We start from the raw sequence: 13,207 nt of genomic DNA on the forward strand, positions 1-13,207 counted from the left end.
GTTGAACAAGTTTACTATAAAAATACATTCCTTGAACAAGATTTCTATAAAAAATACATTCCTTAATAGATTAACTTAAGCCATATAATTATAGGCCGGTGGTTTGCATATCTAATTATCAACTTCCTCGTACCAGAAGGAACCTTGTAGCTTATAGAGATATCATTGTATTCGAATTGATCATATTAAACTATTTTGATATTTACTTATTTTTCTAAAGAAACTAATTTTTGCTAAATTTATTCAATGACTAGTATTATGTTTTGAATAAACTTTGAACTGTATATTCTAACCTGAAAAATAAGTGGAATTCTACAGATCAATTACCAAAGTTTTGTCTTTGTTTTTGTGATATATCGAAGGTTTTAGAGCCAAGTTCGTAAAAAAAAAACAATGTCAAAAGTTAAAATAGCTCGAATGAATTTTGTTTCATGTAGGTTTTTTTTCTTATGATCGGACGTTTCATGTAGTCTCATGGAGTATGTTATAAACAAAAGAAAAAAAAAAATAGTGGAAGAAAACAAAATTAATGAGGTTGTAGTAGAGTCACGAAATGGGGTCTGCAGAAAGAAAAGAAAAGACTGCAAGTTCGAATTATTCCTTCTTCCGTGTGTGTAATTATCATTTGCTTTTATTATTTTAAAAAATATAAAACATTTACTATGTATTTTCTTACATGTAAACCATTTACTATTTTTCTCCACGAATATTTCTTATGTAAATTTATATAAATGTATGTATAAATACATACACTACGTTAGTGGTACTAAACGGACCACAAAGAAAGTGGCCATCAAGCTTAAGCAGCTGCAATAAGCTGACACATAAAGAAATCTGTCTATACATATCCAATAAAATCTAATTCAATAAATATGTACAAATGGTCACAAAAATAGTAAAGGGTGTAATCATGCAAAGTCGTGGTCTAGTCGTTTTCTCTATTAATTAAGCCCAATTTCGAAGTATACAATTAGGAGCAATTGGGAAAGTAGTACATTTTAATGATGATGCTAATTTGCAGTTGTAACACTTTATCACAAACTAGACAATCCACATTCACCGGCGGAAACTAACCTAGACTAGTTTCCAACATCAAAAGTCCAATTTTTGTTTCGTTTAAATAGATGGCGCAAACGTACAACTAAGATTAGATTTAAGTATTTAACTCTACAACTAGGTTGAGCCAAATGACGACAATGACAATGCCGACGACTGTTGATATACACAACTAACGTTTATCTGATTAGATGAGTTCGTGAACGGCTACACATCCATTAGCTTCTATTTAAACCATTTGTTATGAAACAATGTTTGACAACTCAAATGAAAAAGATGAACAATATTTCTATACCAAGTACCAAGTGAAACTTTTTGTGTTTACATCAGGTATGTAATCATTTTCCGTGTTCCTTTGTTAAAAACCGTCCATCCTTGATTCTTCTGATAATGGTAAAACTATCCGTTTGTTAAATTGTTTTATTGTATTTTTATCTATTGTAAAAAACTAATTAAATTTTAAATTTGCTATGCATAAACAATACTGTATATACATTTTTTATAATAAGATTAGAGAATTATAGTACCATCTTGTAACAATGATGTAATAAGAGACGAAAAAAAAATAACTAACTGATCATTACCATCCATAAATAAATAGTTGCTGCCATAAACCAAACACATTGTGCTTATCAAAAAGAAGAAATTTGTACTTAATGAAACATTCATTATTAGCAAAGTGTAAAACCAAAGAAAAACAAACTTTATTTCTCATTTTATTAGTAAAAGTGAAGAAGAGTAAAGAAAAAGAGAGACTGAGATGAGGCTGAGAGCCTGAGTCTGCGGGTGGAGAGAGAGAGAAAGAAAGCCTCTTTACACGTGATTTTTAAAAGAGACCAAAACCCCAAAAGCAAACCTCTTTTGCATGCGTCCTTAAAAGACATAAATTTCTCTCAAAATTTTCTACATCACAAAATCAATCTTTTTCTCTTCTTCTTCGTCTTCATCATCATCATCATCATCTTCCTCTTTCTCTTCCTACTGAGATATTTTCTCCACATTGAGAGGAAAGCTATCTTCTCTAGCGTCACTCTTCTTCTTCATTGGTCGGTGAGTGTTTTATTTTTTTTACTGTATTTCTTTTTAATATAGCGGACGGGTCATTTTCTCTCCGTAGCAATAAATTCACTTATATAAAATAAAATTTTCATTCTTCTTGGAGATATTGATATTTCCACTGCTCTTTTCGATGTTTATTCCTTCACTTTGTTCACTTGCTCTTAGTTTTTATCTTTCACTCTCTCTCTCTCACACCAAAGTTCACAGCAAAATAAAATTAAAATAAAAAAGCTTCGATTTTTCGATTAAAATCTTTGTAATTATCTGTTTGGGTTTTCTCCGGGATCTCATTTTCCGGTTTCAAATAGAGACAAAAGATTAAAGCTTTCTCCGGTTTTGTCTTCTGGGTATTCCCAATTTCCCCCATTTCACTTAAAGCTTTAATCTCTGTTCCTTGTTTTTGTCTGTGATTCTTCTTAATGAAAACAAAAACTGTAAAAATAAAAAAAAAACTTCTGGTGATTGGTTCCTTTTATTCTTGGTCTTTACAGTGTTTTCTTCTAATTTCATGGTTTCTTGTCTCTCTCTTTTTTATCGAGAAAAAAACTACATCTATCTCTGTAACACTGTATGTATATACTTCAGACTCTGTTTTAATCTCTGTTTTTTTTTACCTCTCTGGTTTCTGAAACTTTGTAATAGAAGAAACTAGAACAACAACATTTTTTACTTCACTGTTTCAAAGTTTTGATTTTTATTATTAAATTTAACCCAAAACACCATCATCATGGTTTTGTTTTCTGGATTTTCTCCATTTAATGCAATCTGACATTTTCTTATAATTATTTTTTGTTTGTACTTATTTTTCTTTCATCCTCATGATTTTGCAGGTAGAATAAGGCCAAGGAAGGGATCAGTTTTAAGTTTTGTTTCATTCTTTTTGTAGTGGAGAAAAAGAGTTTTTGAAAATCCAAACAACAAAAAATGCCGATTAGGCAAATGAAAGATAGCTCTGAGACTCACTTAGTTATCAAAACCCAACCTTTAAAGCACCACAATCCAAAAACCGTTCAAAACGGTAAAATCCCTCCTCCTTCTCCTTCTCCGGTGACGGTGACTACTCCGGCGACGGTTACTCAGAGTCAAGCTTCTTCACCTTCACCACCGTCAAAGAATCGTAGCCGGAGGAGAAACCGTGGTGGAAGAAAATCTGATCAAGGAGATGTTTGTATGAGACCTAGCTCTCGTCCTCGTAAACCGCCACCGCCAAGTCAAACCACTTCCTCCGCCGTCTCCGTCGCCACCGCCGGTGAGATTGTCGCTGTGAATCATCAGATGCAGATGGGTGTTCGTAAAAACTCAAACTTTGCTCCAAGACCTGGATTTGGAACACTTGGAACTAAATGCATTGTTAAAGCTAACCACTTTCTCGCTGATTTGCCTACCAAGGATTTGAATCAGTATGATGTAAGTTTTTATTAGAAAAAGTTAAGATTTTTTTTGCCTTTTTTTTAGTTTTTGCTGTAATGAGAAACAAAGCTTGAACCTTTAGATGGTTTCCTGAAAAAAGGTTTGAAATTTAATGAAGGAGAGAGAGTTAGATTTTAATGTTGTTCTTATTGCTTATTTGGGTCCATTGACATTTGGTTAATGTTTTGCAGGTTACAATTACTCCTGAAGTGTCATCAAAGAGTGTTAACAGAGCTATAATTGCTGAGTTAGTTAGACTTTACAAAGAGTCTGATCTCGGGAGGAGACTTCCGGCTTACGATGGCCGGAAAAGTCTTTACACTGCTGGAGAACTTCCTTTTACTTGGAAGGAGTTCAGTGTTAAGATTGTTGATGAAGATGACGGTATCATCAATGGCCCTAAGTAAGTGTCTAAGGTTCTTTAGGTGATTGATTTTGTTATGTGTAGTTTTATATTGAAATTGACACATTTTGCTTTGTAGAAGGGAGAGATCATATAAGGTGGCAATCAAGTTTGTTGCACGGGCAAATATGCATCACTTAGGCGAGTTTCTAGCTGGTAAACGGGCAGATTGTCCGCAAGAGGCGGTGCAGATTCTTGATATTGTACTCAGGGAGTTGTCGGTTAAGAGGTTTTGTCCCGTTGGAAGATCTTTCTTTTCGCCTGATATTAAAACACCGCAGCGACTCGGTGAAGGGTTAGAGTCATGGTGTGGGTTTTACCAGAGTATTAGACCAACTCAAATGGGTTTATCACTAAATATCGGTAAAGATTTGACTTAAGAGATTGTTACAGTTTTGGTTTTATTTTATAAGTCAGCCCAATCTTAATGTTATTCTCCTTACTTTGTAGATATGGCTTCAGCTGCATTCATCGAGCCTCTTCCAGTGATAGAGTTTGTAGCACAGCTTCTTGGAAAGGATGTCTTGTCGAAGCCATTGTCGGATTCTGATCGCGTCAAGGTACACAAGTCTCTTCATCTTATTATATCTTGTCTCAAGTCCTTGATTGTTTCCTCAAGAATGTTTTTTTTCTTGGGAATTTTTAACAGATTAAGAAGGGTCTTAGAGGAGTGAAAGTAGAGGTTACTCACAGAGCGAATGTAAGAAGGAAATACCGTGTTGCGGGTTTAACAACTCAACCAACAAGAGAGCTAATGTGAGTATTTTCTTTTTACTTACTCTTTGATTACTAAGGCTTGTTTCATTGAGATTAATTTCTGGTTTATATTCTTAGGTTTCCAGTAGATGAGAACTGTACTATGAAGTCAGTTATTGAGTATTTCCAAGAGATGTATGGATTCACGATCCAGCACACGCATTTGCCATGTCTCCAAGTTGGAAACCAAAAGAAGGCAAGCTATTTGCCGATGGAGGTAAACCGTAAACTGCTGGTTTGTTTGTTTCAAGACTTCACATTTCAGCTCTTGGCTATTTTCGCTGATTCAATTTCCAATGTAGGCATGCAAAATTGTCGAGGGACAACGGTACACGAAAAGGTTGAATGAGAAGCAGATTACTGCTCTCTTGAAAGTTACATGCCAAAGGCCGAGGGACAGAGAAAACGATATTTTGCGGGTATTTTTTTAGTCATGTATCTTATATGGTTCTTTGTGAGTTAGAACTTAGAAGTGAGGATTAATCTTGTTGTCAAAAATGTTTTATAGACTGTCCAACACAACGCATATGATCAAGATCCATATGCAAAGGAGTTTGGCATGAACATAAGCGAAAAGTTAGCTTCTGTTGAAGCTCGTATTCTTCCAGCTCCATGGGTAAAAAACCTAAACAGATCTCTGAATGCTCATACTATGAGAATACTGTTATGTTAATTCGTCTCTCTTTGCTTGCTACAGCTTAAGTATCACGAGAACGGGAAAGAAAAAGATTGTCTCCCGCAAGTTGGTCAGTGGAATATGATGAACAAGAAAATGATCAACGGGATGACTGTGAGCAGATGGGCCTGTGTTAACTTCTCACGCAGCGTTCAAGAAAACGTTGCTCGTGGATTTTGTAATGAACTTGGTCAGATGTGTGAAGTCTCAGGCATGGTAATAATATTCATCTTTTTTTCTTTTCTTGTTGCATTGTTTGAATTCTCTTTTAACTCGATGTGATTCTTATCAGAAAGCTTTGCTTCGTTTATCATTGTAGGAGTTTAATCCAGAACCCGTGATACCAATATATAGTGCGAGGCCCGATCAAGTCGAGAAAGCTCTAAAGCATGTTTATCACACTTCAATGAACAAAACCAAAGGCAAAGAGTTAGAGCTTCTGCTGGCAATATTACCTGATAACAACGGTTCACTTTATGGTATTATTTCGACATCCATAAACTTAACCCTTTTGCCTTCTTTAGTAATGGTTTTGATGAAAACGAAATGTTTCTTGTAATCTCAGGTGATCTTAAGAGAATCTGTGAAACCGAGCTTGGTTTGATATCTCAATGTTGTCTCACAAAACATGTGTTCAAGATTAGCAAACAGTATCTGGCAAATGTATCCCTTAAAATCAACGTAAAGGTGAATAGTTTTTACTGCTGTATCGAAGATTTTCGATTGTTTTTAGTATTATGAATCTCAGATCTTTCTATGTTTGGTTTCAGATGGGAGGAAGGAACACAGTTCTAGTAGACGCCATAAGCTGTAGAATACCACTGGTTAGCGATATACCGACAATCATTTTTGGCGCAGACGTGACTCACCCAGAGAACGGGGAAGAGTCAAGCCCTTCAATCGCTGCTGTAAGGATTATACACTTTTATCAAGTAGTGGAGCATCGAAATTCATTATACTCAGTTTTTTTCTTTTGTTTTCTTTAGGTTGTTGCTTCTCAAGACTGGCCTGAAGTGACAAAATATGCGGGTTTAGTTTGTGCTCAAGCTCACAGGCAAGAACTTATACAAGATTTGTATAAAACATGGCAAGATCCTGTTCGCGGTACTGTTAGTGGCGGTATGATCAGGTAATAACTCGCAATATTTCGGTTTTTGTAGTTTGATTTTATCGGTGTATCTCAAGGTTTTTTTGCTTGCTTTCTACAGGGACCTTCTTATCTCATTTAGAAAAGCAACAGGGCAAAAACCGCTTCGAATTATCTTTTATCGGTAAGTCTCTCTTTGCTCATTTAAGTAAAAGAATTATATCTAAAACCCACAATTAGTTCTCATGGTTGTTTTATTCGCGCAGTGATGGAGTAAGCGAAGGGCAATTCTATCAAGTTTTACTCTATGAGTTGGATGCAATTCGAAAGGTAAAAACTTTTGTGCATAGCATGAAATGAATCCGCCACAAAGTTAGCAAAACATTTTACATAATCGGAAACGGGTTTGTGTTTGTTTAGGCTTGTGCATCGCTTGAACCGAATTATCAGCCACCGGTGACATTCATAGTTGTACAGAAGCGTCACCACACTCGTTTGTTTGCTAATAATCACCGAGACAAAAACAGTACTGACCGAAGCGGAAATATCTTACCAGGTTAGTTATTAAAAACGGTTGAAAGAAGATCATAACAGAAATAATTAACTAACTAACTAACTGCTTCTTTGCCACCTTTTGTTTCAGGTACTGTAGTTGACACTAAAATATGTCATCCAACTGAATTCGACTTCTACCTTTGTAGCCATGCGGGTATTCAGGTACGAAACAACTATCGAAATATCCGTTAATATGACCTTTTCCGTAACTATACAGATAAAATGACACTGTTTGTGTTTGTTGTATGATCTAGGGAACAAGCAGGCCTGCACATTACCATGTTCTTTGGGACGAGAACAATTTCACAGCAGATGGTATTCAATCTCTGACTAACAATCTCTGTTATACCTATGCGCGGTGCACTCGGTCGGTCTCTATAGGTAAATAACAACATTTCTTCTTCTTCTTCGTGTACCCGCAAATATGACGAAAATCAGCAAACTCATATGTTCTTTTATTTTCTGATGTTGTACAGTTCCTCCAGCGTATTATGCTCATCTTGCAGCATTTCGAGCACGTTTCTACCTGGAACCGGAGATAATGCAAGACAACGGATCACCGGGTAAAAAGAACACGAAAACAACAACTGTCGGAGACGTAGGTGTGAAGCCTTTACCAGCCTTGAAGGAGAATGTGAAGAGAGTAATGTTCTACTGCTAAAAATCCAAACATTCCTTAATCAGTTTTAATAAGTAGTTTGGTTGTTTGCTTGTAGTTCGGCTTTAGATTTACCAATGTTTTTCTTATGTAAATTTTGTCGGTTTGGTTTAAGCCTTTAGGAATTAGTGTATTAGGGTTTTTCTAAAGTTGTACTTTAGCTGATGATAACGTTGATGCAGTGACTTTGTTAAAACCTCCTCTTCTACAGTAGTGTTTACGTCGGTTCCTCAAGCTTTATTTTTAAACTTACAGAGTGGTTAGTGTAAATGAAACACTTAGTTCTCTTTGCAGTATCGTGGGAAAATTGTAAATGAAAAACTTAGCCCTAAAATTTGATAAACAAATATTTTTTTTTTTGTCGTCAATTGCAATATACTCGGCCATATTTGGAAAAAGAATATAATGTAATATACTTTTTCAATAGGGAAAGTGAAATAAAAATCCAAAAATTTGAATCTCTCTAGGTAAACAAATATGTTTTGGAAAATTTGGATCTGTCTCCTTATCTAACAAACACATCTTTAGGTTCTTGCACATGCTTGTTTGTACTTTATACACCAACTAGATTTTAACCCGCGGGATGATTTATTTTTTAAAAGTAATATATATTAAAACTTGTAAATATTATTTTTATAAAATATTTATATTTTTACAGTTTATTATTATTATTAAGTATTTATATATATTAATTGTTATTAAAAATAATAAATTAATGATTTAACCCGTATTTAAACAGTGGATTAATTATATTTTATTTTTTATTAATGTTGATTCAAAAACACGTCCCTCCAAATCCGTCTTGCCAAAAAGCCATTTATTTTATTAATATTAATTTTATTTATAATATGACTCTGAATTATAATCTAAACATTTTAGCTAATAACATAGGAGTGCACCATATTTATTTAATAGGGGAATGTACCACATGACCCGAATGCACTTTTACCCAAATCCACCAAAAAAGTCTTGCAAAACTACTATAGACCCGAATGTACCACATTTTTTTGTGCTAATTTTTATGTGATTAAGATTTAATTGATTTTGTATATAAAATATTAAATTGTTTTACGAACTTATTTGTTTATAATTTGGTAACAGATAGATATTTGAATATTCAGTATATTTTGCTTCAGTTTAGGAAATCTTTGATGACTTGTCTTTAGATCCAATAAGCCTTGTAATCTAGATATTAACCTGCAGTATACCGCAGGTAGGCTTATATTTTAGTTCAACTAAAAACTTTTATTGTAAAGATGATTTAAAAATATATGATATTATTTTATTTGATTTTGAATGTATAGTAAACTGTGAGTTGTATATGTTTTGTTGATATTATCTATATTGTTTAGTGTTTAAGATTATACACTTGTAGTTTGATTGTTAATTTAAGAGTTTCACCTGTAGTATACCATCTTGTATTAATATCGATCTAAACCCGTCAATTCTAGGATTTTCCAGCTTGTATTAAAAATTGAATCACATCTAATATGTTATTAATTATTGTAGTATATAAGATTATAAATTTTCAATATAATATGTATGAAATTGAATATAAATATTTCAAATTATGACCTGTTACTCAGTAGAAAGTTTTCTTAAATCTATTTTTCACCCGTTATAATATTTTTTCATGTATTGAACAGTTTATATTCGTTTTTAAAAATTCAAATTATGGCATATGCGAAAAAACTCTAATTATTTTTCTATAATGATGATATTATTTTTCGGCAAAAATAGAATCATAAAAAGATGAGAAGTGAACTATAATAATTAATAAAAAATTAATATGATAATTTAGATATCAAATCTAATTTGTTGATTTTAATTGGTTACTTTTTTGGGAATTAATAATGTATTTCATTTTTCTAATTAAATTAAATTAATTAAAATTTAGATATCAAATCTTATATGTTGATTTTGATTGGTTATTATTTTTGGAAATTAATAATGTATTTCGTTTTTTAATTAAATTTAATTAATTAAATTAGTATTTGACTTTTTAATCCTTAAAGAGATAAATTAATTTACTCTTTAAAATTTTATTTCTAATGGCATACCTATGTAATTACTTAAGGTTAATTTAAATGTACTTCCGATCATTTTGGTATAGGACAATTCCCCTGGTTATAAATTGAACCGAGCATAAACTGTAAACCGAAGTAATTACACCAGTAAAGCATTAACCCTAACTAAACCGGGTCGAAACATTCTTCTCTATTCCGATTCTCACTCGCTTCTTCTTCTTCGTCTTCACTGATTCAATCCCAAGCAAAGCTTCTTCAATCTTCCTCGTAAGTTCTCTTTAATCACTCACTTTTACATTTCTATATCTTTCCAGAGATTTTCTTCTTAGCTGAGATTAAGTTTTGGAATCGAGAGATAATTATGCTTAGGAGATGGAACATAGTTATTGAATCGCTACGTCGCGTTCATAGCAGTGATTTAGAAAACCTAATTTCGGCTTCCCTATACAATCGAACACTTTGCACAGCCTCAGAATCATTGAATCATGGTGTTGTTGATGAGAGTTATGTTCTAGCTGAATTATCTTCATTGCTTCCAATTTCATCTAATAAAACCTCAGTGTCAAAGGAAGACAGTAGCTCAAAGAATCAAGTAGCTATTGATTCGTTTTTGTCAGCAGAGGACAAACTTAGAGGTGTGTTTCTTCAGAAATTGAAAGGCAAGTCTGCTATTCAGAAGAGTTTGAGTAGTCTTGGTATTGGTTTGAGTATTGACATTGTTGCCGATGTATTGAATCGAGGGAATTTAAGCGGCGAAGCGATGGTAACGTTCTTTGATTGGGCGGTTCGTGAGCCTGGTGTGACTAAAGATGTTGGTAGCTACAGTGTGATTTTAAGAGCGTTAGGAAGGAGAAAGCTTTTCTCTTTTATGATGGATGTTCTAAAGGGAATGGTATGTGAAGGTGTTAATCCTGATCTGGAGTGTTTAACTATTGCTATGGATAGCTTTGTTAGGGTTCATTATGTGCGTAGAGCGATAGAGTTGTTTGAGGAAAGTGAAAGTTTTGGGGTGAAATGTAGTACTGAGTCTTTCAATGCATTGTTACGGTGTCTATGTGAGCGTTCACATGTGAGTGCTGCAAAGTCAGTATTTAATGCTAAGAAAGGTAATATACCTTTTGATAGTTGTAGTTATAACATTATGATTAGTGGGTGGTCAAAGCTCGGTGAGGTTGAAGAGATGGAAAAGGTTTTGAAGGAGATGGTGGAGAGTGGATTTGGTCCTGACTGTTTGTCTTATAGCCATCTTATTGAAGGGTTGGGAAGAACTGGTCGTATCAATGATTCTGTTGAGATCTTTGATAATATAAAACACAAGGGTAATGTTCCTGATGCAAATGTTTACAATGCTATGATCTGTAATTTCATATCTGCTCGAGATTTTGATGAGTCTATGAGGTACTACCGAAGGATGCTGGATGAGGAATGTGAACCTAACTTGGAAACCTATTCCAAGCTTGTTTCTGGGCTCATTAAAGGCCGTAAGGTTTCTGATGCGCTTGAGATATTCGAAGAGATGTTATCAAGAGGGGTTCTTCCCACCACAGGGCTTGTTACCTCTTTCCTCAAGCCTCTTTGCAGCTATGGTCCACCACACGCTGCAATGGTTATCTATCAGAAATCAAGAAAAGCCGGGTGTAGGATATCAGAAAGCGCATATAAGCTGTTGCTTAAGCGGCTATCAAGATTTGGAAAATGCGGGATGCTGTTGAACGTATGGGATGAAATGCAAGAGTCTGGATATCCTTCTGACGTGGAAGTCTACGAGTATATTGTGGATGGGCTCTGTATCATTGGGCATCTAGAGAATGCTGTGCTTGTGATGGAAGAAGCTATGCGTAAAGGGTTTTGCCCAAACCGCTTTGTTTATAGTAGGCTTAGCAGTAAATTAATGGCTTCAAACAAGACAGAATTGGCATATAAGCTGTTTCTGAAGATCAAAAAGGCTCGTGCTACAGAAAATGCTCGCAGCTTCTGGCGATCAAATGGATGGCACTTTTGATCTTTATGTTTTGTTGTATGTTCATATTGAAACTAGAATATGATCCTAGTCTTTGTAGATGTACATTATCACATCTGCAGTCTATGAAATTTGTAATAGAGAACGCTTAAAGTTATATTCGGTAGGGATCTGATCTGTTTGCATTCTTATCTCAATGATTCCTTTTTGATGGATGGCTTAAACCCAAAGGTATACTTGTCTCTTTCTAGGTTGCAATAGTGAAATTCGTAGAGTGTTCTGAATGGAGGCAGTAATTAGGAAATGGCAGCAGAAGTTCAGAAAAGGGAAGGAGGAGATGGAAAAGTGGGAGGCACTTCAAGTTCGATGGGTGTCCCTCTTCAGGAACGCTTCTTCTATCATCCAGAGATTACAGGTAGCTTGAATCTTTGTGGTTTGTTGTCAGAAATTTTGAAACTGTATGTGTGATTTTTTGGGTTTGGGAATAGGAAATGCAAAATCATGGGAGCTATGGAGCTTTGAGATGCCTGAAAGGGATTGAAGACGCAGTTGTGCAGCAACAGATGGGTCAACTGGAGTCTCTATTGCGTTCCATGAAAAACGTTATGTAAGTATATGGAGGAAAGAAAGGTGTTACTTTAGACTGGCATGAGAGTTTCGGGGTTCTAGTAGGAAGTAAAGATTGTTGAAATGTGTAATATATGGGTGATGATGTCAGGGAGGAATTCTGGGGCTGTGTTTTGACATTTGAGAAGCTACATCGGGACGGTTTACAGTTACGTGAAATTGAATCAAGCAAGAGGCGAGTAGAGGAACGAATTGGAGTAAAACCGTGCATTACTGATTGCTTGGAGGGACTTTCTATTCTTTATGACATGCATCAATCAGAGTAAGCAAACAAAATCTGCTTAGTTATGTAGTTATAATCATCACTTTTTAACTTTTGTTTGTGCTCTAAAAATCTCGCAGATACCATCTTAAATCTTCAATTCTTTCCGTACTTTCATGTCTTATCCTGAAACCAAGGTACTGAGAATATTGCCTTGTTTGAACTTTGACAAGTTTATAAAATTGTTCTTATATTCTTGTTTACTGTTGTATAGTCCTGGTGATCTAAACGCGCTACAATACCTCGTGGTTGATCAGCCGAATATCCCGAAAGATGAAGGTATCACATTGACAAAAAACTCACATTCTTGTTCGACTGTTATTCTTAAATGTAAATCTTTCTAAAGGTCTGAGTCTGATTTTAGCTTCTCTATGATATCCACTGTGCAGTACAACACATTTTCGATGTCATATTCGCGGAAGAGATCAAATGATGTATAAAGAGTGACTGTTTTTGTTCTTAACCTTTATCAAGTGATATTAGCAAGGATTAATGATAGACAATATATTTACTGGTAAAGATCATATGGACGTAACATCAATCACTCGTACTATCAATTTGCTAAACATCTTCATTATAATCAATAGGAAAATGCAAATGCGTTTAAGTTGGTGGTGGCGCCAACAACTGCGATGGCAGCACCAACATCTCAAATGTAAAAATTGTTAAAA

General features: G+C 34.6%; 3 protein-coding genes across 6 annotated transcripts; all 3 read left to right on the forward strand.

Annotated features, from left to right (window-relative positions):
• Positions 1 to 1,844: 1,844 nt before the first annotated feature.
• AGO10 (Stabilizer of iron transporter SufD / Polynucleotidyl transferase) lies at positions 1,845 to 8,008 on the forward strand. Of its 4 annotated transcripts, NM_001203535.1 has the most exons (21): positions 2,073 to 2,462; positions 2,607 to 2,683; positions 2,946 to 3,522; positions 3,717 to 3,928; positions 4,008 to 4,291; positions 4,379 to 4,488; positions 4,578 to 4,684; positions 4,763 to 4,901; positions 4,987 to 5,103; positions 5,193 to 5,300; positions 5,382 to 5,576; positions 5,680 to 5,839; positions 5,926 to 6,047; positions 6,131 to 6,268; positions 6,347 to 6,489; positions 6,569 to 6,631; positions 6,714 to 6,777; positions 6,868 to 7,003; positions 7,091 to 7,164; positions 7,257 to 7,383; positions 7,479 to 7,898. In NM_001203535.1, exons 3-21 carry the CDS (start codon positions 3,040 to 3,042, stop codon positions 7,661 to 7,663), a joined length of 2,967 nt encoding a protein of 988 aa, NP_001190464.1. In that variant the 5' UTR covers positions 2,073 to 2,462; positions 2,607 to 2,683; positions 2,946 to 3,039; the 3' UTR covers positions 7,664 to 7,898. The 4 variants fall into 4 exon arrangements, with proteins under 4 accessions (NP_199194.1, NP_001190464.1, NP_001331600.1 ...); NM_123748.3 differs by lacking the exon at positions 2,607 to 2,683 and having other exon boundaries at positions 1,845 to 2,106; positions 7,479 to 8,008; NM_001344505.1 differs by lacking the exon at positions 2,607 to 2,683 and having other exon boundaries at positions 7,479 to 8,008.
• Positions 8,009 to 9,840: 1,832 nt separating this feature from the next.
• Positions 9,841 to 13,080, forward strand: AT5G43822 (Pentatricopeptide repeat (PPR) superfamily protein). Its single transcript, NM_001161287.2, has 7 exons — positions 9,841 to 9,954; positions 11,899 to 12,062; positions 12,136 to 12,254; positions 12,366 to 12,536; positions 12,617 to 12,673; positions 12,751 to 12,815; positions 12,926 to 13,080. The coding sequence occupies exons 2-7, from the start codon at positions 11,931 to 11,933 to the stop codon at positions 12,967 to 12,969; spliced, it is 588 nt and encodes a 195-aa protein (NP_001154759.1). The 5' UTR covers positions 9,841 to 9,954; positions 11,899 to 11,930; the 3' UTR covers positions 12,970 to 13,080.
• AT5G43820 (Pentatricopeptide repeat (PPR) superfamily protein) lies at positions 10,049 to 11,811 on the forward strand (the record flags this gene model as incomplete). The annotated part of the gene is made up of 1 exon (NM_123749.5): positions 10,049 to 11,811. The coding sequence occupies one exon, from the start codon at positions 10,049 to 10,051 to the stop codon at positions 11,687 to 11,689; it is 1,641 nt and encodes a 546-aa protein (NP_199195.4). The 3' UTR covers positions 11,690 to 11,811.
• Positions 13,081 to 13,207: the final 127 nt, after the last annotated feature.

Source organism: Arabidopsis thaliana, chromosome 5 (genome assembly GCF_000001735.4).
Source record: "Arabidopsis thaliana chromosome 5, partial sequence".
Taxonomy (NCBI): domain Eukaryota; kingdom Viridiplantae; phylum Streptophyta; class Magnoliopsida; order Brassicales; family Brassicaceae; genus Arabidopsis; species Arabidopsis thaliana.